Raw genomic sequence first — 26150 nt, forward strand, 5'->3', positions numbered from 1 at the left:
CAAACTTTACTGAACAATTCTTGGTGACATTCGCTATGACGGCATAGAGTTTATGGCGGAAAAGGAATGTAAAACTATGGGAACAGCAGACTGAATCTGTTGATCATGTCCTTGCGCACCCAGATTACACGCTTCAGACATGGATGTGTGCACAGAACAGACAACAAAGCAGCAGCTCTGCCCGTCGTTCACAGGTCGAGCATTGGCAACCGCCACCAACTACATTTGTAAAATGCAATATCGATGCTGCAGTCTTTGCGCCAGAACAAAAAGCAAGTATGGGAGTGTCTTCGTAATGAAAAAGGTGAATTCATAGCAGCATTTTCATGTTATACCTGGTGCTGTCCTCACACCAGCTGAAGCGGAAGCTTGGGGATTGCTTCAAGGCCTTGAATGGATTGCAACGCTGGGCTATAACAAGGTTATTCTTGAGATGGATTGTAAGATGGTTGTGGAAGATGTCAATCGTTTCAAACCAAATAGATCGGAATATGGTTTTATTATTAACAAGTGTCGTATTTTTATTTTTGAATTTTAAAGACTATGAAGTTGTCTTAACTAGGCGGCAAGCAAACGGAAGCGCTCATGCTCTTGCACGAGCAGCTCTATCCCAAGCTTATCGACTATCGCTATACTTTTGATGTAATTCATACTTGTATTGGTTCTATTATTATTAATGAAATGCCTTGAGTTTGCTTCCGTAAAAAAAATGGAGTGTTTGTTCAACGATAATAATAATAAATTAACATTGTAATGTCAAAGAACATACTAGTAGTTTAATTCACTGATTGTAAAATAGTCATTAATGTCATTTTTTTTGGGTACAACCATTAATGTCATTTTTATTAATTATATAATTCATTCCTTTTCAATTTGTTGGTCTATTTAAATGTATTATAATAAAATATAACTGAAATATTTAAAAAGAAATGGAATTGTTGTCATAAAAAAGTCACACTCTAAATTTTTTTTTTTTACTAAACTCTAAATATTGTGTTAAATATCAAAATAGAATATGATCTATTAGCTTGTTAATCTGTTTAAATATATGTAAAATTATTTATTTATAAACGTTAGTATGAAATATATTTTTAAATGTAACAAAAAAAAAAGATTTTTAAATAGATTAACGAGTCATATTAGACATTAAAAAATACTATTATAATTAGACCCAACAATAAGCATGACAAGTAACAAGTCAAACTAAGAAATTAAATCTTTTATCAGATCAAACTAAAGTCTTCAAACCCAACTCAACTTATTTCCACACTATGTTAGGAAATATTTTTCCGAAGAAATAAGGAAGATTAGAAGTTAAAATGCTAGAATGCTTTTATATATTGTTAATATTATTTATTACAAGAAAAAAAAATTACAAGAAGTTTTAGCATCAATTTTCCTTTTAATAATAAAGTTGTATTGAACCACTGATTTCAAAATGCAGGTTTTTTTTTGGTCAAGAAATAAAATCAAAATGCAGCTTTATTGAGCACATAAATAAACACAACATTTTTTGCTTACATTGAGGTGAACCAAAACTCAACCTCAAGAAACATACTAATAATCATGTCAGAATTCAAACATGTCTCATGGATTGAGTCATCATGGCCACAAACTCGTTCATGTCAACCATGCCATCTCCATCAGTGTCCACTGCTCTTACCATTCGCTTGCAGTCCTCAAGGCTGCACCTCTCTTCCAGCTTCCACAACATTTCTTTAATTTCTTCAGCACTTATTTTCCCATCACCATTCATATCATATGTTCGAAACGCACTCTGTATATCCAACGACCTAACCCCGCCACCCTTCTTTTGAGCCTCCATAAATTCTTCGAAATTGATAAATCCATCTCCATCTAAATCAACCACCCGAAAAATATTCGGCACATCATTAACTGATTTCCCCATGCCTAGAGATTTCAGAGTAGCTTTGTACTCCTGTTGAGATATTTTCCCATCTTTATTGGAATCAAATTTGTCAAACACCATCTTCATCTCATCAAGGCTAGGCTGAAAAATGTTTTTCATCCCAGAGTTCTGTCTGTTATTCGAGAGCAGGCTCAGTCCAGAGTTCTGTCTGTCCCTTGAGAACAGACGTGACGGCTTCCTCAGGTATTTTCTCTTCGAGAGGTTGTATTGGAAATCAAGGAAACTTGTTCGTGACATTTTATACCTGAGTCTGATCAGTTTACAATTGACAGGAAAAAAAAAGAACACCTTATTTTATTTATATTAACGAGAGATGGAAAAGGCGGTGATATCTCAAATCACATGCCAATCTTAAGCTATCAGTTATTCCTTATCAATTTCTGGATGACCACGAAACTAAGATTCTAAAAAAAAATGCAGGATATGAAAAGAATAAAGTGTCAACAGAAAAGCAGAATTAATGGGCAAGAATACATATTCTTTCCTTAGATCTCAGTATGCTTTCCTATTTACCTTCTTGGGGATTTTTCTTTTCCAGCCAATTCTTTGGGGAGGGAAGGAGAGGGGTGTTACAATCATTATAAATCCGTCTAATCGTAAAACTATTGATTTACACGAGTATTTTGAGTAAAAAAAAAAAGGAAGAATAAAACTCATCAAGATGAATACAGTAAGGATTCCCGAGGTGTATAAAGGGAACAAAAGAAAAATAAAATACTGGGGGAGGGCTTCTTCAAAAAAAAAAACTGGGGGAGGAGGGATTAGTGGAACATCAATCATCATGACGGCTTTCCATTACCCAAATCCTCCATTAAATCAATATCTTTGCGAGCTGTTATCTTCTGCACATATCCTGAAAAACAGATATCCATACAAGTTATTCCAAGTTGACAACCTTAAACACAGCCAGTAAAAGTGAAAATGAAGAAGCAATGGCATTTTAGAAAGTAAACACAGAATTAGGACAGCTGAGGTACCTTTGTTATGGAGAAGGCCCACTAACAAAGCAACAAACTTTATATCTAAGGACAAGACATGCATATAAAGAACCATCTAAGCTATGTAGCTTATCACTCCCCACTTTGATCAATGTTAAATGTCAAAGTTGATGTGGTATAAAGCACGTAAGAATCTATGCGATATACTTGCCACAAGGAATGTGTGGTAGGATTAAAAGAAAAACTACAAATTCCTATCTAAAATTAAACTTTTAATTCCAACCAAAACCTGCATATTGTCACCCAGACACATTTTAGCTTTGAACCAAACAAGAATAGGTATCATCCTAAATGACATCTTGCTTACTTTCATAGTAAAAGAGCAATTGAAATAATAAGATCATAAGCAAAAATACACAAAGCCGCAACTTCTATACAGCGGAATACTGTACAGAAGTATTCACTGGGTATAATTCAGCAACTATACCGATATGAAAACCCAACCGATGCATTAAAAGATGCAAGAGTGAGGTGAACAATTTATGATAAAGTTAGCATTCAAACAGAACAATATAGGCAAAAGGATACTAGAAAGATGAAGGTAATCTTTTCACATGTCCCGTAATTTTTTTCCTCCTTTTTTTTATGGTCATGGTAGATGTAACCAAAACCATGAAACTCTTTACTTTGTAAGTCCTATAAAATTAGATGTTGTGATTGACATGACCATGGCTTGAGAATCTAATTAATTCAAATTGGACAACAACCTCAAAGTCATGCAACAGAAAAATTGAATTGATCAGTAGTTTTTCACCACAGAAAAATCTAATAGCTAAATTAATAATAGCTAACCTGTCGAATAGCTAACTTAATAATATAGTCGGAAACCTCATATTTATAATGGAAATATCATAGTACTTAATAGTGAGCTATAGTGGCATACATTGCAGCCATGACATCATCTCAATCACAACCAGCCCAACGCACAACAATAACAAGCAGTTAATCTGAATCAGCCATTGAATTATCTCAGTCACAACCAGCCCAATACAGCACCTCAGCCTTAGCGTCAGCATCTTGTTGTTATTAACTTGTTAATTATAACTTAGATTGATGATGACTGTGTGCTAAGATTATTACTTTTGATTATTGATGATATGCTTTCAATTGTGGTAACTGTTGATTTATGAGCATTTATATGTGTAGAGTATGCATTACATGTTTTGTTTCCATTATATATATGTTTGTTATCCCACTACAACATTTTTGGGGCTGGCTGCTTAGCACTATCATCTGGGATTGACAACAATGGGCAAAGCCACAAATCAGATGAAATTAATAGAGCATGGCAATAGTCATGCAATAGATTAAAAAGTGTCCTGAATGCAAAAACATTCGAAAACAATGAAAGTTTCACTCAACGCTAGAAGGTTTAATTTTGCATGTTCACTGGAATATGTTTCAGATGCCTAAGAGATAAATTTATGCTGTGTCAAAAATCTTTTCAATCTTTTCAGATTGTCTTTTCAATTTTTAGTATCACGCTGTTAATACCGTCTATGTTGCAATAGTTAAGAGGGATACATAACTACTTGATCTAGACAGCTCTGTTACAGGCTTTTGTACGCAGATACAACAACAACGAGCCTCATCCCACTAGGTGGGTGGGGTCAGTTTGGCTTTTATATGTACAATCGAACACTCCGTAAATATATATCTCAGCACATAAAAAATTTATAGACAATTTTGACGTTCAAAGTAAATTTGTCGGAGTGTAAGTGCATCAGTACTTGCATATTTTACAAAGGCCAGAGGGAAAAGAGAGGATAGATCTACACAAAAAAGGAGAAAGTAACCCTAACTATTGCACAAAAATGAAAACTAATCATGGACTAGGTCAGCAGTCAAAATAATTTGTGTGCGAAAAACCTGCTTCTTAGAATTTACAAAAACAAGCTGCTAACAAAATATAACAGACATTGAGTATCACCAAGGCCAAGGTGACAAAGGGTTTTACTTTGATCATTTTGAAGGTGGGTTCCCAAATTCAAAAGACACTACAAATGCATAATGTTCAGATGTTGTTAACTTTTTTCCAGCGACTTAGTGAAAGAATAGCAGTTAGGCCTGCATAAGGGGGTCAATCAGGCATGCCTAAATCTAAAGGTACTTCATAGAACCCTAATTGAGTCATATAAAGTCATAATACATACATGTTTGTATAATTGCTAAGAAACAAACGGATAAAGGGGGAATCTCTGAATAACATAATTCATACATGTTTTGTCTTTGTGGATATCTTCCAAGTGAGTATATATACATGTTGTAAAACCTTTGAAGACATTCAATATTGTTCATCTAAAGAAGAATTTCAAACTCATAATTGTAACAAGTTTAGCACAATGAATATCAGCAACACAAAAAGGAGAAGTAAATAACAGACCAAAGATAAAAAGGTATGTAATGTATTATGTTGTGGGAAGTGCATTACCAATTCCCATACAAGGAATGCATTTGCAAGTGACCTCTTTCCCTCTTTTATTATAGTAGCTTACATATCCTGATCCTTGGCAGCTACGACACTTGCCCGTCCATTCATAAACCACCTCTTTACAGTCCTACAACACATCATAAAAAAACAACCAAAATATCTATTCAATTATGTGATGCAAAAATGAACCCAAAAGAAAAACATATATATATCTCAGTCTGTGTAAAGTGTAAACAACTTAATTAATTGCTTATAACAAAAGCACATAAGTGTTCATGGATAAGTATTCCTTTTTCTTGTTTTTTGTCAAGTGGCTTAGGCTCACACACTATAAGTGTGGAGAAGCGGGAAATCCAGAATTCGAACTCCGGCCCCTCCAATGTCTCTAGTAGCTACCAACTAAAGTTATCCTCAAATCACATCACAATGTATAAGTATTTCTACAACAAAAGAAAAAAAAAAAGTGAAATTGTTTCCATATGGGCCAGTTTGAAATGAGTTATTTTTGAGCTTATGCAAATAAATAAGTTTTTATGTATTATTTATGAGTTTGTCCAGATAGTTTTTATGTAAAAAAACAACCGATGAAGATACCATTTTTGTTAGTGAGAACTTGTAAATTAACATAAAAACAACTTATGGACTTGACATAAGTTAAGGCAAACAAGGTGTAAGTAAGTAGATAGGATGGATAGGAATAGATATACCTCAAGTTTGGGGTCACATTGAAGACGCTTATCAATTTCTTGAGAAGAAACAGGAGATGAATCAGGGTAACCCATGGGAAGTGGAAGTGGCTCACCATTATCAACAATATAGCCTTCTCTATTTCGTGACCATTTTCTCTCCTTAGCTTCCACCCTCAACCCGTCGTTCCCGCCGGAGCGTCTAGCTACGGCGGCGCCTCCACCTTCTACGACGGGGGAAGTGGTAGGAAGGGAGATGATTGAGTGGAAGAGACGAGGGAAGGAAGTGGGACCCGGGGATAGGTCTCCGGCGAAAGCACGGCAGCTGAAGACGAGGGAGCTTAAATTGCTGGTAGATAACATGGATTTATTTATTATATTTTTATTTTATTGTTTGCATAAATATTTATATATATAGATAGAGATTTTTGGTAGAGGGAGTGGTTACTTTGTAAGTATCTGAAAGAAGAAGAAGAGTCAAAAATGGATATGCTATTTTATAGTACTCTGCTACTTCTTCTTCTGTTCTGTATTGGCTCAAATTGCGAGTCTCTCTCTGCTACCATGTGAAGATGATTGAACAATTGAGTGGCAAAAGATATTAGAACGTTTTTGGGTTGGAGAAGGAAAGTGGATGCATTTTTATTGTTACTAGAACGTGGATCATTTTAAACAAACCAATATTTGTTTTCTTCTCAATACTTTTTTTTTTTTTAGTAAAAGAGGGATAATGCCCAAAAAGAAAAGAACTATAGAGTTACATCTAAGCATGCAAGCTCCAGAAAAATTCATCAAAAAGAAGACTCGAAATCTCATTTGAAGGTAGGGATGACAATAGGTAGGGTATGGGTAGGGTACTATAGTACCCATCCCCATACCCGTGTGGGTAACAACTTCTGCCCAGTCCTCATACCCTATGGGTACCTAGGTACTCATACCCGTACCCGTTACCCGCATTTTTACTAAAAATATATTGATCAATTATAAAATATTATATAATTTTAATAGAATTAAAAAAATTTCAAAGATTTTAATATTGACTAATGAAAATTACAAACAAAATTATTAATAACCTTATGTTAAAGTTCATATTTATGTTAAATATTCACATTATTTTTATATTATGTTATAAATAAACATTTTTATTAAAAATATATAATAGTTTAGTAGAGTTGTATTGTTTTAAATTGATTTTCATATATTATAATATAATAATATAATAATATAAATAAAATAAATAAATATATATTATGCGGGTATGGGGCGGGGTGGGTACTAAGGTACCCGTACCCGCACTCATACCCGTTCATTTTTGTGGGTAATTACTCATACCAGTGCCCGTACCCAGAATGCGGGTTTTTACCCTACCAGTTGTGGGTAATTTTTGCGGGTACCCTCTAGGTATGGGTCAAATTGCCATCCCTATTTGGAGGAGTCTCCATAACATGAATATTAAAAAAATTCAGAGAAAAACAGAAATTAGTCGGTCAATTAGCATTTATATTTCCCTCTTGCCAAGTATGATTAAATTGCACCTGACAATCCAACTTTAAAAACTCTTGTATACGACGCACCAAGGTATCTCCTGAGGGGGGTAAGCACATCCCTCACAGAAAGAGTCGTGTCAATAATAATTTGATTAGTAACAGAGAGAAAAGAAGTTCCACTCGGGGTCCATTTATCCAGCCAGAAGTTGACATTGTTTCCATCTCCCAACTGCCACACAATATTCTGCTGGAATTTTTCCCAAATATATACCTATCAAAGCTTTCCACAAAGGAGAGTCATAGGGTTGAGAGCTTATTGTTACCCTCAAGTCCTTATTTCTTCCATACTTACTATAAAGAACCTTACACCAAAGGTCGTCTGGTTTGTTGATCAGATTCTCAATACTTTCTACTAATAGTTTTTCTGCAAATATCTACTTGCTAAAATTGATTTCTCGTCGAATTTTAATTTTTTCGAACCATTCATCTTAAAACAAACTTATTAACTATTTGAAGTCAATCAATTGATCAATGTAAATATAACTTTTCGGAATTCAAGAGTGAAAAAATTATATTGAAAAAAAAAATATATTCACTTTTATAAAGTTGAATGCACGAATTTCTATGTGAATCTCATTCCGTCCCTAATATAAGCAAAGAAAATATTTTCACAATTATTAAGAAAAGTAAAATATGATAATTTCAAAGATGACTTTTTGTGTTTTTGTTGAAATAAGTTTCATGAGAAGATGTAAAAAGAATTTTTATTGACTATTGATTATGAGGAAAAGAAGAGAGAGAGTAAATTAAGTAAAAATTTATCTTGAAAATGATAAAAATTTGTCTTTTTTTCTTATAATTTGGAACATGAAAAAATGATTTTTTTTCTTCTTATAATATGAGACGGAGGAAGTATTTCTTTACTATTGAGTTTTCTAACTTGCGTCATTAGAGCACATGTTAGCTTTTTTCATAACTTTTTTATATAGTCATTGTATACTAATTAAACTTGGTCAAAATATAATTTGCTGTGATAAAATATAATTCCTAAAAATAGTTTATGTAATATTAAATTTGTGGTGTAGATTCAATTAATTTAGCGTCTTTAACATTGTAAATTCAACGTTCCGGTCCGGTCCGGATATATGGATTTGGTCATATCAATTAGATTTTATATCATAAGTTGTTCTATGCTATTAATTAACTTAACTGCTATGAACTTGTTCACAGAATTTTCCTTTTTACTCCCTCCGTCCCTAATTATAAGCATCATTTCAAAAAAAAAATTTTGTCCCTAAGTATGTGTTTGGTTCTGTGGTGGACAGAATTGATTTATGTTTGAATATATTAATGTAAAAGTGATTCTCAACATTTGATGTTATTTGGATAATTTGAATAAAAATTGCTTTTAGATGCATAATTACCAAATTGGGTTTTAGTTCATTTAAAAATATTATACTACTCTTCCGTCCAAAAAAATAAAATAAATGCATACTTCACATGTGGCTTTGTCTAACATACACCACTTGATTAAGTGGTGCATGGTGCACAAGTCTTCGATATTTTTATAAAGAATACGAATTTTACAAAATTCACCGTTTGATAGAAAATTTATATCGTTTAGATCATTCATACATTTTTTAAATTTTTTTGAAAATCATTTGATATGTTATTGAGACCCATCAAAATTAACGATGTTCAATAAAAATTCATAAACCGTTAATTTTCAATAAACTGTGATACATTCAATGACCAATGACCAATGTGAAAGGCCTTGTTAATTTTGATACATTCAATGACATATAAAAGGCCCGGTTAATTTTGATACATTCAATGACCAATGTGAGAATTTTTTTGTATCCCAACAATTGTCAATCTACTCCAACATTAATTTTGAATGGACAAATTTGCCGTCATATATAAACTAAAACCTTGAAGAAAAAAATTTGGTTACCAAAACACTTTGGAAAAAAGTGTTCTGATATGTAATTTTTTTTTTTGTTACCGGAACACTTTAGAAAAAAATGTTCAGGTATATAAAATTTTTCTAATATTTTTTTTTACCTGAATACTTTGAAAAAAAGTGTGTAGGTATGTAAAATTTTTCCAAATTTATTTTGTTACCTACACACTTTGGAAAAAAGTGTTCAGGTATGTAAAATTTTTCTAATTTTTTTTTTGTTACCTGAACACTTTGAAAAAAAGTGTGTACGTATGTAAAATTTTTCCAAATTTATTTTGTTACCTACACACTTTGGAAAAAAGTGTTTTTCTAATTTTTTTGTTACCTAATCACTTTGAAAAAAAATGTGCAGGTATGTAAAAAAAAATATTACTTTTTTCCAAAGTAATAGGTAACAAAATAAATTTGTAATTTTATTTTTTGTTACCTATTACTTTGGAAAAAAGTAATTTTTTTTACATACCTACACACTTTTTTCCATAGTGTTCAGGTAAAAAAAAATAGAAAAATTTTATATACCTGAATACTTTTTTCCAAAGTGTTCCAGTAACTAAAAAAAATTTACATAGCAGAACACTTTTTTCCAAAGTGTTCCGGTAACCAAATTTTTTTCTTCAGGGTTTTAGTTTACATATGAGGGTAAATCCGTCCATTCAAAATTAATGTTGGAGTAGATCGACAATTATTGAGGTAGAAAAGAAAATTTCCCAATGTGACAACGAGTTAGACTTCCAATCCAATGATCAATATGGTGGTTTGGCTTATAGATATTCTTAATGAAATTTTCAGCCTTCCATAAATATAATTATTACTATTACATATAGTAGTTCCAATGTTAGTTGTGTAACATAGTTTTTTTTTTTTTTTGACAGAGTTGTGTAACATAGTTGTTTATGCATAATGTAACAACTTTTCATCTTTTATCTCTTAATTTTATCCCTGGTCATATTAACAAGGCCTAGGGAAGGATACTTCAGGTAACATATATATCAACTTGGTGTTATTATTTGCAATATTATGATAGTGATTACTAAAATGAAACATTAGCGATTGATTGCTACATAAAACAAGAGAGTCTTGCAATATCTCAGCGAATACATTGAAACATAGTCTACCAGGATTCACCGAGTTTGTATAGTTTGGATTCTCTCCAGTACTTTCTCTCATAATCTCGACCATTCATCCAACACTTTCTCTCTCTTCGTTTTTTCTTTGTGGCTCAATTAACCATTAGATCATGAAAAGGAGAGAGGAGTGAATTGAACATAAGAAACGGGAGAGGATCCAAATCCTTTATTTTCTGACAGAATTTTTTGAGGTAATTTAATTTTAGAGGATAGTTCAAATTTGTCTATTGATTCTTTGGATCATAATCTGTCATGTGCTCACTGTATAATTAATATATCATACATAATCAGATATCGTAGCACGAAAAGCAAACAACCATAATAGAATCTATTCTTTGTACTCATTACTAACTTTGATGTATTTACTTTACATAGTTCTGGTTTACAATATGATACTTGACAATGTGTAAGGAAATAATGAGATTCATTTGGTTCCAATTCTCCTCTTCTCATTACAACTATCATTGTATTCGAAACTTCCCAATCACATACAAAATCGGCAGGATTTGCAACGACATTATGCTGATTCTGACAGAAGAATTGCTGAAGCCAATTTAAAACCAGAAACCGACAATTACTCTTAGTTACCAATATGGTTTTCACATTCAAAGGAAAATATATGTACAACATTATAAATAGCACTTACTTGGACTTCACTTTACTTGTTTCGTAGCTTTTGCATCCAACTTTTTAATTTGAATATCAGAAGAACTGGTTTCACAAACACAATTAGTCACCACAGATAACAAAATGAAGGGAGAAAAACAATGCACTGTCTTGTTTTCGCAATTAAATGGCAAAATCTTACATTTCGTGAAGTTTCGGAAGTTTCTCTATGGATGGAGGAAGTGACCCTTCAAACTTGTTATTCTCCAAATGCCTTTATTCGACAATGATCAAAGAAAAAAAGAAGTAAATGATAATGTTAATGTAGAAAATTTAAGAAATCTAACAAAAAAACGTAATGCAAGGTGATCCATGTAGTGAGGTACATACAAAGTTTGTAACTCCCTCAGTCCATGCAAGTCAGGAATAATGCCTGTGAGTTTGTTTCCTCCAACCCAACTGTAATCAAATTAATATTCACAAAGTAGCATTATTTAATTGTTACAAATAAAATAAATTGAATTATTTAGGATCTTTGACATCAAAAGGCTAGATTCCATACAGATGAGAAAGAGCAGTTAAATTGCCAATAGTTTGAGGAAGTGTTCCAGCTATGCCACCATTGGTTAAATTCCTTCACACATACAAGATATCAAAATATGTGAGCCAAATCAATTAAGCATACTTTACTAGTATATATTAAGAACATAACTGGATACTCCCCTTGATCTCATATATAAGCAAAGGTTCTTTTTCCAGGTTCATTGAATAGCTGATGTATCTGGTCCATAATATGAACCACATACATCAGTTATTCAATGAACCTAAAAAATGAATCTTTGCTTATATATGAATCCAGAAAGAGTACTTTGCCACGGCAGTACCGTGCAGTTCACTGCAAAGCCATTTGATCTAAGTGGAAGAAAAAAAAATCATTAACTGGTGTTTGAATTAATTCTAACAGCTTTGCAACGGGCTTCATGGCGCAGCCACTGCAGGGGATCTATACATATGTGAACTTACAATGCGATGACTCGTGCAATAAATTGATCAGAGCAGGTAACTCCAGTCCACGAATTCCCTTTAGGCCGACAAGGATCACCGTTCCAATCACGAGGTGGATTTTGAAGACTTTTAGCCAAATCTTCCATTGCAATTACTAAATATCGACAAACATTACAATGGAATTATTCAAACGGTAGTATAATGAAAGAAATTTCAAACTAGTGAGATTAGAGATTAGTATAAGTTAGTTAATTACTGTCTCTAGTTTGAGTTCGACCGCTAAGGGGAAGAATCTGATAAACTTCTCCAGCATTGACAATAGGTCCAACAGGCATGTCAGGAGAAGGTGTCATAGTAATTTTGGTCTGTCCAGAAAGTGGCCACTGTGCAGCATAAACTGTGACACCCTTAGATGTGGCATTAAGGTTGGCGTAAAATGTGTGGCCATTGATAGCAACATCAAAGGTTCTCCAGCTAAAAGGGCTTGGATTTCTGTTATCTTGAAAATAGAGAGAAATGTAGTAGTAGGAACTTTGAAGCAACACTGGTGGCCATTGAATTTCAAGTGGTTTTCCTTTACTTGTGGTTATTCCTGTACTAATTGCTTTAACTGGAGGAAGGTTCCAAAAATCTGAAGATGAAATATTTGAATTGCTTGTCACGACTGGATTTTCGTCCTTAAATGGTTGCCACATCCGGTTAAATTTGTCATCTGGAAAACTAAGTTTACATACAAACATCTCAATCATTAGAATTCACAAATGAATGTTTTAATTTCACATTTTCTACAACTTAAATACAGAACACACATAGACAGCTTTCAAGTTAGTCAATAATTTTTACACTGTTCTAAGCTAATTGTTGATTTGTAATTCAATCCTTATCGTAATAGAAGTTAGTTAGAAGAGTTTGTTAGAATAACTAACTCATAGGACAGTTGCTTGTTACACAAGGCAACTAGTCTAGTTTTAGAGAGAGTGCTATATATAATGTTATCACACTTTGTAAAAGATGTAACTCAATCTCTTATCAATAAACACTATATTCTCTCAATTTTTCCCTTTTGTTATTCCTTCTTCAACCTTGTGCGCGCGCGCGCAAGTTCTATTGCGCTCGTCATTGTGTGTCTGGGATAGGTGCAGGTTGTGCCCAAAACCAACACTAATTATCCCTTACTCTTAATTTCTCTTTGGGAATAAACCGTGTTATTATAGCGGACAACCACATAGACTAAGCTCGCGAGGTAATTAAAATTCATTTAAGGAATTGACATCTTTCATCAAATATTTTTTTCATACGCACCAACCAGAAACCAAATCTCTAACCACATGCTTAAGGAAGTCAAGTATCTATGGCTTATAGTTAACTGATAAGTGGCCAGATGAGGTCGCTCAAGCTGTCAACTAAGTGTGCAGCGGGTTTGCCTACAAGAATAATCATGTAAACTAGAGACGCAGGCAGAATTGGCCAAACTTCATGATCAATTATTGTGTTCTCTTTTTGCATTTTTCTATGTTTTCTTTAGAACCAAGGTTGCTCTTCTACATTAACCCTTACTCCCAATTAATTATTTTTGTACACGTGAGAATTTAAAAAATAAATTGAAGAAAAAAACCATAAAGAATATGTTAATGTACCTAATGATATCTTCACCTCCAAAATGATGCCTAGAAACAGTTACAAGGGCATACTTAGAAAAATCAATAGGATTATACAAAGAAGCATCCAAACTCTTAACCTCCAAAGCAGAGATGAAGGGACTTGAGGTACCAGTATGTTCATTCCTAGCCAAACACACGCTCAACTTCTTCCCATGAGACACAACCACAACCTCATAATAAGAACTAAGACCTTTAGAATAGTCTTCTGTTGTATTAACAACACTCCATTTAGTCCCTTCAATGATTTGATCGAACACCGGCGGCTGTTTCCCTCCATCAAATTCTCCATAATAGTATATAGTCTTCACAAGGTATTTGTTTCCTTTGATAACTGGAAATGTATAGCAAAATTTTCTAGATTGCGTGTTGGGGAAGTAACGCAATGTGGTAAGTGTTGGCAATAAGTCTGTTTTGTTAATGGTTGCAACAGATCCAACTTTTGTGTAGCTTCCATCAGCAATGTATTTTAGACTGTCTACTGTTACATCATTGGTTCCCCCACAATTTATAAAAAACCCTGCATACATACATGCACAAATTGTCCATGTTACAAGCTTTATTTTATATACGTTAATTAATGAGTGCATTTCACATCAAAAAATTTAACAAAAGAGATTAAACCAAGACATTGGACCAGGTGGTTAATGAGCTTCACCAAAAGACAGATTGTTCGGGAGAATCCGAATTCAATTCCTAGATGGAACAATTTCTTGGTCAGAGTTTACTTATCTCGCAGCTGAACTTCAAATTACTAGACCCTTCCCCTAGGGTTAACAAAAAGATATTAAATTGTGTGCATATCCATCCTATTCCCAGGGAAATGTATCATAGTAATTCAAAGTTCGGTGAGAAGATAAGTAAATATTGTTTAGGTCAGAATTCCAATTAGGTAATTGTGTCCATATATATATATATATATATATATATATATATATATATATATATATATATATATATATAACATGCATGCATGCATGCATGCATTTGAGAAAATGAAAAAAGTAATAAAAGAAAATGTCCTAAAAATGATTGAAAATTTACAATGATATTAACAAGATTGTGGTTGATGAATTGTTACAAGAATGAGGTTTATTATGATAATAATAATAAATATGACCTACCTAGAGGGTTAGAGAGGGCAGAATGGGGAAGGAAAGGGACAGTGACAAAAAGGAATAGGAGGAAGACGGAGGGGCTCATATTGTGATAAGCCACTGCCCCACCTGAAGGCATGGGATTTGGTGGGTTTGTTTGTTGAAAAGAGAGGAGAAAGAGAAAGAGATGGTGGTGATAGGCATTGTCCAGGTTCCAGATTCACAAGGGATGACACGTCCAAGGCTCTCCTGAAAAATAGAAATAATATTCATGCTTTGACTTGGTCATACATATATATATATGTACACTATAGAAATAATATTCAATCTAATAATATTATATTATTTTTATTCATTGAACAAATGTTATTGATTTAATTTATTTATACTCACACATATATATATATATATATATATATATATATATATATATATATATATATAACCAGCCAATCTCTCAACAAAATAAACAACCAATTCATCAAAGATCCAACTCTATCCAAGGAGAAACTTCTTCACGAATTCAAATGAATCAAACTTCAAAAGGACATACATGCACTTCAAATGGTACCCAAGCTTCTGACTTGAACAACATTATTGAACCCCCTGCACAAAAATCTCATTCTCAAACTAGATGAGTTAATCTCTACAACAAGTTCACTGCTACACTCAAGGAACAACTAAGTTAACAAAGTGAAGACAGCAAAAAAATCAACAACATTATCAAATACTTTATAATTATCGTATAATCATATATAATTAATCCCCTATGACAGAGTACATTTAATTTAATTTGTTTTCTTTCTTTTAGTCAATTTCACCGTGAAAATGATGGAGAAATTGATCCGGATTATGCTGAATTCCTTGACAAATATGGTGAAGATTATTATGATAGATTGGAAAATTCCAGAGGTAACAACACAAATGCTGAAGTTCAAAATGCACCTAACACTTACGCAATAAGTTTTATTTCATTGGGATTTGCAGATCATCAAGTTCCGGATACACATACATTTGAATTCAGTCTTAACAATTTCAACCATTGCAGCAAAACACAAATTGTTAGTTTTTCTCTTTTCTATTCATTTTTCCATTTGAAGTTAGTTTTTTTAAATGTCTATCATATTTATTATCTCTTATTTATATTGGTTTAATTCTTCAAATTTTGTTTTATAGACTTTGCCAAATGAATTATCTGTTAGAATATTTTCTAATATTCTGTGGGCTGCAATCAATTGTGGGTTTTGGTTTTAATAAAAACGGGTTGATGTTGTTGTGATCCGTTTGATGATGCTTAAGCCCGATAATTGTGATCAGTAATAATGGGCTTGAACACTAATTCTGATTTGTGTAGAAACAAAGTGTAGGCCCAACTCTAGAGTCCATGATGGGTGGTACTAGGTTGTTATCTTATAAATAGATAGGCTAGGTCCCCTTTGCCGTCACGTTGTCAATCGAACGCTCATTTGTTGTCTTCCCCATCAAAGACCGGAGCATGTGATAGGCAAAGGAAGACCTTGTCTAATATATCGGTGATTCCGATATCGGCTATTCCGGTTAACATGATTGTCGATTCAAGTAAGTGTTCTAATTTCATATAATATATCCATCTCTAAATTGTTAATTATTACATGTGGTATCAGAGCCTAATATTATATGATTAGAAACCTATTTTTTATCATAGCCATGTTTGATCAATGAGAGAATTTTTGTTCGGCTATATTTATTTTTCGGTCAATCACTGTTTATTTAATTTGGGGCTGACCTAAAACTTTTCCGAGTTACAACCCTAATTTTGTTGAATTAGAATTTGTTAAAACCATAATTTGATTTAGGGTTCATAATTGTTTATTTTTTCTTTTCGGTTGTTCCATACATAAAATCGATGATTGGTTTTGCCGTGTGGTGATAATTATATGTTATTACTGTGTTTTGCTTCCGGTCAATTTTAATTTTTAATGGTCTTCGGGAAATTGTTTAAAGGGAAAGAAGTTGTATATGTCACCATTTTATTCTAATAATGGTTGTTGCTTGTTTTTCGTTTTCAATGGCTATTGACTGTATGTGATGATAATAGTCTATTTTGGTTCAGTTATTTTTTTATTTTTATTTTTAAAACAATCAAATTTAGAACCCTATTTTGATCGGATAAAATTTCTTGAATCAACAATCATGTTTACCGAAATTGTTTTACTTGATTTGAATTCGATCCAGTTGATGGGGTTAGTTTGTTCTGTTTTACTTGTTCTATTTTTTCCCTGGATTGCTCAGTTTACTGATATGCACATACATTGTTTTAGTATTTTATATACAATTGTTATACACAATATCATAAATTTCTATTCAATCCTGAACCAAATTTGGATCTGATTAAATATGCCATGAACACAGCATATATTGTAGCTTTGTGTAAAAATAAGTTAGTCTTTTGAGCAATTATTAAAGGCAAATTAAAATTGAATTATCTTTGTATTGATTTATTATCAAAGTCGTTTATTATGATATGACGGTTTACTGTTAATTTGTGAGCTATTTGAGATGACACTGTCAAAGATCTTATCGTAAAGTCATCGATGTTCATCGACTCTATTTGCAAGGATGAAAGTCACAATCTTGGAGGTTAGTGGTGCAATTATTTTTCCTCTTATGACTTGTTATATAATTGCGCATAATGAGATATTTTTTAAGATATTATTATAAATGTGCAATTATATATGAAAGTGACATTATTTTTCGGAATATTATAAAATTAGAAACTCTCTATATAATCATTAATTGATTTCTTGTTATATACTCAATTTTCTAAAACTTTACTCTATTGAGTGAGAGTATTTCAAGTTTAATATTTTGAGAGTTCTATTCTGGAAAAATATAAATTTAGTGTGACATTGCTTGTCATGTCCATTGTGTGTTAGAGAAAATAGTTGAATATTTGTTTAAATATTTTAACACTTTTGGATTAGTAATTCAACTATAATTCTCTATCAAGTGGGAGAGTTTTACATGTCAACTATTTATAAATGTTTATAGAGACTTATATTGAGGAGTCCTATGTTATTTATAAAAGTTCGGGACTATTTGCTTTATATCCTCAATAATATTTCAAATGAAGTCTCATATTATTCCGCTGCATAAATTATTTATTTATTATATTGAGTTGACTGATTCACAGTAATGATCTCTCCACTCAAATACTATTTTTCAGCATTGAATAATTCAAGACATGTTGAGAATGCAAATTAAAATATAATGAGTGATCAGTTTAGATGCATTTAAATGATGCATATTTTTACTGAGTTGTATTTTGACCATAGACAAAAGATAATGATTCCTATGCAAGAGATTTCATGCATTAATATAGGCTGTTACCACCAAAGTGGAACCGCTTATATTATTGATTTGATGAAACTTTTCTTTGTAGTTTGAGGAATGTGTTTTTTAATTATTGATTCCTATGTAAGAGAATTTTGTGCGTTGGTATAAACTGTTACCACCAAAGTGGGACCACTTATATCGATTGATGAGATTTTCTTTGTAGTTTGAGGAATGTTTTTAATTGTAACATGTAATTTTCTGCCCAAAGGTGATTATTATATGTTACGATTAAAAATTAATTTTAGATGAAGTTATTGGAGGATGTATTGATCGGAGGAATTTGTCTGCCTAAAGGTGACAAATTTCAAAGTTCAATGTATACTCATTGATTAACTCATATGAGGTTTTGACTAGGGTTTTTTATCCCTAGTGAGTGCATTCTGCCCAAAGGTGATTGTACTATTATATTGGCCTCTTATGATAATACTAGTCCAATTTGGTTTTGATTCAAATGAATTTCTCCAATTATGTTTCCATTGAAATGTTGAACATCATAGATCACTTGATTAGTGGGAGATAACTTATATTCTCTTGATATGTTTGATTAGTGGGAGTTTGAATTTTATATTAACTCCTTATATAAATTTGAAATTATTTGAAATTTGAAATATAAAAATATTTGAGCTCAGTGTTGTTGGGATCACTATGCCGGTGATCAACACTATTTTGGAGCTGAGGCATTATATAAATAAATATTATAGCTCAGTGTTGTTGGGATCACTATGCCGGTGATCAACACTATTTTGGAGCTGAGGCATTATGTGAAAACATAAATAAATAAGCTCAGTGTTGTCGGGATCACTTAGCCGGTGATCAACACTATTTTGGAGCTGAGGCATTATGGTGTCTTAAGAACCATGTAATTTCTCTGTCTTTGAGGCATTTGAGAGAAATTATGTCTAAAATATTGGAGCTCGATGTTGATTAGATCATTATACTGCAGTAGTCAACATTGTTTTGGAGCTTGGACTTGTGGTATCTTATGGATCATAGAATTTCTCTGGCTTTAAGGCATTTGAGAGAAATTGAGGACTGACGAAGAAAATGATAGTATGGTTGAGATCACAGACATATCATTTTCTCGCTACACTCTACGCAGATGACTAGTCGACGGAGTTTGGTGGTATTTGTAATCATGGAAGGTGTTGTATCGATAATGATATAATTACCGCTATGATTCGATATCATTTAACTTTTGTTGGACGGAGTCTTAATTAGATGTTGCATCTTGGGATCATTGTGGCCACGTTAAATAATGTTATGTTATCAACCCGAGAGTCGTTTTCAAAGTGTTTTCTTTAAATTAAATATACACAATTGATTTTGCCCAAGTGGGAGAATGTTAGAATATTTTCTAATATTCTGTGGGCTGCAATCAATTGTGGGTTTTGGTTTTAATAAAAACGGGTTGATGTTGTTGTGATCCGTTTGATGATGCTTAAGCCCGATAATTGTGATCAGTAATAATGGGCTTGAACACTAATTCTGATTTGTGTAGAAACAAAGTGTAGGCCCAACTCTAGAGTCCATGATGGGTGGTACTAGGGTTGCTATCTTATAAATAGATAGGCTAGGTCCCCTTTGCCGTCACGTTGTCAATCGAACGCTCATTTGTTGTCTTCCCCATCAAAGACCGGAGCATGTGATAGGCAAAGGAAGACCTTGTCTAGTATATCGATGTTTTCGATATTGGTGCGCTTCCGGTAACGATGGTTTGTGATTATGATTATCAAGTAAGTGTGTTCTAATTTCATATAATATATCGATCTCTAAATTATTAATTATTACATTATCAACATATGTTCGTGATTTCAATTTGCAAAGCCTCATTCTTGAAGTCCCAGAAACAAACAGTACAAAGGTACATTTAAGGTATCCAACCAATCGTTCTGAAAATGTCCAGATTGTTGGAGGATGGAAAAACTTTTGTTTTGACAATGGAATACAATTCGGTGATAGGCTTCGAATTGAATTCAAACATGTTTATCCCAATGTTGGTAAAGTTTTTAAGGTTACAACTTAATTGGGTACATATATATGAGATCCATATGTAAGCTACGTAAATGTTTAATTTTTTGTTTCAAGTTTGCCTTTCAATTGTAATATACATTGACAAGAAATTGTAATTCAGTTAAACTTTAATGTTTTATTTGACATGCTTTATTTGAGATCCAATGTTTTATTTGTAATTCAGTTATATTAATGTTACTTTACATATGTCGACTTATCAAAAGTCGAACTGAAAAAAGAAAAAAAAAAAAAAAAAAGGCGTAACGTTACGACCCGTGCGATAGCACGGGTCTATTACTAGTGTACACTATAGAAATAATATTCAATCTAATAATATTATATTATTTTTATTCATTGAACAAATGTTATTGATTTAATTTATTTATACTCACATATATATATATATATATATATATATATAATGTTATAAACAAAACAATATCCATAATGTCACCGTTTCGATCCATGATTATGTTCATGGCTTGAAATGATATAATTATGAATTGCAATTTTATTTGTGATATGCCAGTCTTGATTATTTTGGCATATATACTCCAGGGACGGATCCAGAAATTTTAATTAGTGGGGTCAAAATGATTTATATATAAATACATCGTTAAAATGATGACATTATTTTATTTAAGGAAATATTTTTGAAAATCGAATACAAATTTTTCAGAATTATATATCTAAAAATATAAGACACCTTAGCATCTAAAAAATATGATTTCTCATCTGTATTCATATTTTGAGTGTCGTATATCATTTTACATTTAAATTATATTATATATATTATAGTTAGAATAAATTTCATAGAACCAATTTATTTAAATTTAATTGTTGTCCTTAAGGACCAAACAACACACTAATTTAGCAACATCTCATTAACAATTATATATTTATTGGAACTTAAAAATACTTCTAACAAATATTATTAGTGAGCTGTGTGGGGACAACCAAATGTTTGAAGTGGGGGCAATCCATAAAAATGTGCACTTGTTAGTTAAAAAATAATTAGGGGAGTAGGGTCAATTGCCCCCATTTCTCTTTGAGTAGATCCGTGCCTGTATACTCCCTCCGACCTTATTTCCGGCCTCATTTATAAGTAAAAAATACTTTTTAGATTCATTAAACAATATTGTACAATGAATCTAAAAAGTAACTTTTGTTTATAAATAAGGTCGGAAGGAGTATATGCATATTATTGAGTTTTTGAACTGAAGTTCTCTGTTTATGGCCTTCTATACATTGTATATGGCCTTCTATACATTAAATTTGAATTATTTTATTCAAATTGTGGTACAAGATTTTATTAATTATATGTGATTGCTTTAATCTGGTTTTTAAATTGACCATATAGTAGTATCCAAAAAAAATAAAAATTGACCATATAGTTATGTGATTGCTTTAATCTGATTTTTCAATTGACCATATAGAATTGTTCCTTAGGTAAATCGGTGATAATTTATTTTCAGCTAAAATAATTGATGTAAGTATAATTTGTTTCCTCTTAGTTTTAATTTTGAAACAAATATGTTTCTTTTTTTATTTTGACAAAAAAAAAAACAAATATGTTTCCTAAAGATTCAGATTAATTTGTTTCCTTTTAATTTTGAAACAAATGTGTTTTTTTATTTGGTTTTGGAGCTTCGGTTATTATTTTGTCTTTATTTTCTTTCCTTAATTAATATTCAAATTAATTTTTGGATTGACTTATTTTTAAACTTATGCAATACAGTTTATGCAAATAAATAAATTTTTATGTAATATTATAAACTTTTCAAGATAGTTTATGTTAAAATAACTTATAAATATATAATTTTTGTTAGTAAAAACTTGTGAATTAACATAAAAATTTATTTATTCTATGAGCTATTTTCATAAGCTCAAAAATAAATCAAATCTAAACAGACCCGACCCATCATATTATTGGCTATTTAATTTCATTCAATAATTGTCGATTTTTTTTTTCATGAATTCTTCCGAATACCTCTTATTTTGGATGAATTATTTACTTATTCGTACATGTGAGTAAGTACAACCATATTGTATATCGGTTTGTTATGACACAACTCAATGTTTAGATTCTTAGTTTAAAAGCGAACAGATAAATATACAATTTTTTTGACAAATAAATATACAATTTTTAACATTACATTTATAGGTAATATTTATGTGAATTAAATCTTCCCATTTAATTTGTTAAATTAAAATTGTCTAGTAATTTTGGTTGAATTGGTTGAAACAAAAAGTTAGAAAAGTAACCTTTGTCGCATGAATTTGATTCAATTGAAATCACAAAAGATGTAGTGTGCAATTGTTTGTGCGAGCTAATGATCGGTGTCAAAGGCATCCCTTATATGACATAACTTATTATCAATGTCTGATTATTACGTGAGAGTATCGCTTACAATTAATTCTTCCAATCAAAGATTGAGGATTGATGGTGTGTTTGGTATCTTGTTTAGGTCTTATTTAACTTGTATATAAAGAACTAGACCCTTACCCGTGCGATGCACGGGTGTGATGCAATTATTTTTATTTTACAATTGCATAAAACTGAAACATTACATATTATCAAAATAATAATAATAATAAAATAGAGAATCCGAAATTCAAAAGATTTATTTTCTAAGGAGAAGTGGTGTGGCATTGTAAGTGAGTGGTTAAATGAAGAAATATTATTTGTTTAAGGATTATGGTTTACTTTACATGAGTAACAGAATGACTATCTAAAATTTATATATACAGGAGTAATATGATATATCTCCGCACAACATATAAATCTATTTCAAAACACACAAAGGATTGGATGAAAAGATATGTGACAAAATCTAAGTCACACAATTGACATATAAATAGTGACAGAATTAGAAAAACTCAAATAAAACAAATAAAATTAAAGGGTACATACCTTTTAAAAATATTCCAAAGGGACATATGTGAAGAGCATCAACCTCACAGTTCAGTTCGTTTGAGTAAGAGATGATGACCCAAAGCCTAAAATCAAAAATTATAAAAATAAGTATATCAATAAAAAAAAATGAATAAATAAAAAAGTAAAGAAAATGAAAGTAAAACAACTATTACATAATTCAATTAAAAATAAAGTATATATTATTTAATTTGTATCATAATAGAATATAAATACACATATACAGTAACAATTAACTAAACCTATAAATGATGTGCAACACAAAAGTTGAATGTATGATCTGCAAGAAACAAAAAATGTCAAATTCTCTTAATTTTATTTGTTATGCAAAAAGTTAATTTTTGCAAAAAATAAAATAACTACAACAAATCATGGTTTTAGAAAATAACATAAGTATTTATACCTGATGCACAAAAGATGAAGAGGCAAGATAATGGAAAGAGAAATTGCACATTATAAGATATGAAAAAATCTATTCTCACATTCAACCGGAAAAACAAATGGTAATCTTATTAAGCACATGATTGAGCACCAGGGGATGAAAATATTTGTTTCTAACATTCGTAATGGTTAGTTAGGAAAATATGAATAGGATACAAATTAAAACAATTGTAAGCTATATATTAAAATATTGGTAGAAGAGTCGAAGGGATGAAAATTGAATTGTGACTTAAGAGATGAAAAATATATTACCGAGAGTTACAAAGTTAATTAGTGTGTATTTTTGTATTCTCCTTATTATAATATAGTAAGCAAAAATTATTATATTCACCAAAAAAAATAAAGGCTAAGTAAAAACTTGAGTGAGTGTATATTAAAAAGGCATAAGTATATAAATGTAGAATATGAAAAGTATAGAGATGACAATAATAATTATAATAATAACTAATAATAATAATAATATAGATGATGTGGCTAAATGAAACAATTTGATTGGTCTAAGTGGATTAGGGTTAGGAGAACTATTTAGGAATTATATATATAGATATTGTGCATGTCCATATTATTTGATGATATGCCTGCTAATGTTGTTGTACATTTGTTATTCTCTTTTTCTTTTCACATGTTGCTGCTACCGCTCCTAATTTTGCTGCTCAAATTAATTTTATGCCTATGCTGAGCGGGATGAACTTCAAGTCCTGAAAAGAATCTGTGAAAATCGTCCTTGGATGCATGGATTTGGACATGTCTCTGAGAGAAGAACGTCTCATTGCCACTGCTGAGAACACGAATGAAACTAAAATAGAAATATGGGACAGATCCATCCATATGTGCTTGATGATGATTAAGAGATCCATGTATAAAATGATAAGGAGTTCAATTTCTGAGAGCGATAGCGCCAAGAAGTTTCTCGAAACTATGCAGTAATTCTTTGCTAAGAATGACAAGCGGAGACAAGTGGTACCTTGTCTAAGCTCATTTCAATGGGTTGTAAAGGTAAGAGAACATAAGGGAGTACATTATGGAGATGTCTAATCTCGCACCGAAATTAAAGGCATTGAAGTTAGAACTCCGATTGTGCACTTGGTTTTGGTCTCTCTCCTGACACACTATGGGCAATCGTCAAGAAGTTCTAACTTTAGAGTCGTATGTTTCGATGAGAGATTAGATATCTCCAAGATGTACTCCGTTAGAAAATTTAAAATGGATCTTTAATAAAAATATAATTTTTTAAAAAAGGTCATTATCTATTTAAATTGTAAATAACATAAAAAATAGTCATCATACTAGTAAATAACATCTAAAAGCGACATATTTTAATCAATAATATTAAAATACATCTTCAATATAATATCATTATCAACTTTATATTTCCTTCGGAAAAAAAAGAACTTTGTTGTAATGTTGCTTCTTTTTTTACAATCAACCGCAAATTACTTATAAAATTAAGAGCATGTCTATTAATTTTTTTTTTAAAGTAATAAAATATTTTTAGTAGTAACAAAGTCATTAATTTTTTTACATATATAAATTTTTTAATAGACCGATGTAAACAATTAGAGGCCCCTAAATGTTTGAGGCCCTGCGCGGTGGCTCACCTTGCACGTCCAAAGGACCGACCCTGTCATCTTCGAGCACATACAATTGGATCGGTCCCATTTTCCTATTTTAGTTTCATTCGCGTTCTCTACAGTGGTGGTGAGACGATTTTTCCTCCGGGACAAGTCAAGTCCATACATCCAATGATAATCTCCACAAATTCTTTCTAGGACTTGAAGTTCATCCCACTCATATGGATAAAGTTAATTTGAGGAACAAAACTAGGAGCGGTAACAACAACAACTGGTATGAGAACAACAAACAAGGATGGATCCATAAATGTATTAGACGGGGGGCTAGAAAGTTTGTTAAGAATAAATAATATATAAAATTAATCACCATATTTTTTTATTTATTAAAACACCCTTGTTATAGTTGGTAGAATAATTAAGTGAGTTAAAATACAATAAGGGTGCGTTTGACCCTACTTTTTTTTGTTTAAAAGTCACTTTAAGCTTAAAGTTGAAAATAAGAACTTTCAAGTTAAAGTTGAAGTTGTTTGGTATTTTTTTATTTTGTCCAACTTAATTAGTACTTTTAAGTTACAATCTGTTTGGTGAAATATTTCTATTTTTTTTTTGACATTCAAATACAAATTTATCATAAATAACATGAAATTCAAAGAGTTTAAGAAATAGTCCATAACTAAAACTATAAACCATCAAAATCTTATTGTCAAAAAAAAAATCATCACAATCTTAAACGATTTTGTTTTTCAACAATCTAGTGGCTATTTGATTTCTAGCTCTATCCATATAGCTCCCATCTTGTACTCTTCTAAGATTGTGTGAACTCATATCTT

General features: G+C 31.5%; 1 protein-coding gene and 1 pseudogene across 1 annotated transcript; both read right to left on the reverse strand.

Annotated features, from left to right (window-relative positions):
• Nucleotides 1–1576: 1576 nt before the first annotated feature.
• LOC123922236 lies at nt 1577–6678 on the reverse strand (annotated as a pseudogene).
• A 4261-nt stretch (nt 6679–10939) lies between these two features.
• LOC123924075 (leucine-rich repeat receptor-like serine/threonine-protein kinase At2g14510) lies at nt 10940–15222 on the reverse strand. Its single transcript, XM_045976839.1, has 9 exons — nt 15016–15222; nt 13871–14411; nt 12490–12953; nt 12252–12387; nt 11791–11862; nt 11619–11687; nt 11431–11502; nt 11269–11333; nt 10940–11165 (listed from the first exon to the last, which is right to left on the reverse strand). Exons 1-8 carry the CDS (start codon nt 15125–15127, stop codon nt 11276–11278), a joined length of 1524 nt encoding a protein of 507 aa, XP_045832795.1. The 5' UTR covers nt 15128–15222; the 3' UTR covers nt 10940–11165; nt 11269–11275.
• Between the last annotated feature and the right edge of the window lie 10928 nt (nt 15223–26150).

The sequence above is a fragment of the Trifolium pratense genome, linkage group LG4 (assembly GCF_020283565.1).
Source record: "Trifolium pratense cultivar HEN17-A07 linkage group LG4, ARS_RC_1.1, whole genome shotgun sequence".
NCBI lineage: Eukaryota > Viridiplantae > Streptophyta > Magnoliopsida > Fabales > Fabaceae > Trifolium > Trifolium pratense.

What these genes read in the sequence shown, in the direction of transcription:
- LOC123924075 (XM_045976839.1), bottom strand. Translation starts at nt 15,127, where the DNA reads ATGCCTTCAGGTGGGGCAGTGGCTTATCACAATATGAGCCCCTCCGTC. An exon ending in TCGAACTCAAACTAGAGACA is followed by an intron (nt 12,388 to 12,489) that starts GTAATTAACTAA and finishes GTCGATATTTAG; the next exon opens with TAATTGCAATGGAAGATTTG. An exon ending in TTAACTGCTCTTTCTCATCT is followed by an intron (nt 11,688 to 11,790) that starts GTATGGAATCTA and finishes ATTTGATTACAG; the next exon opens with TTGGGTTGGAGGAAACAAAC.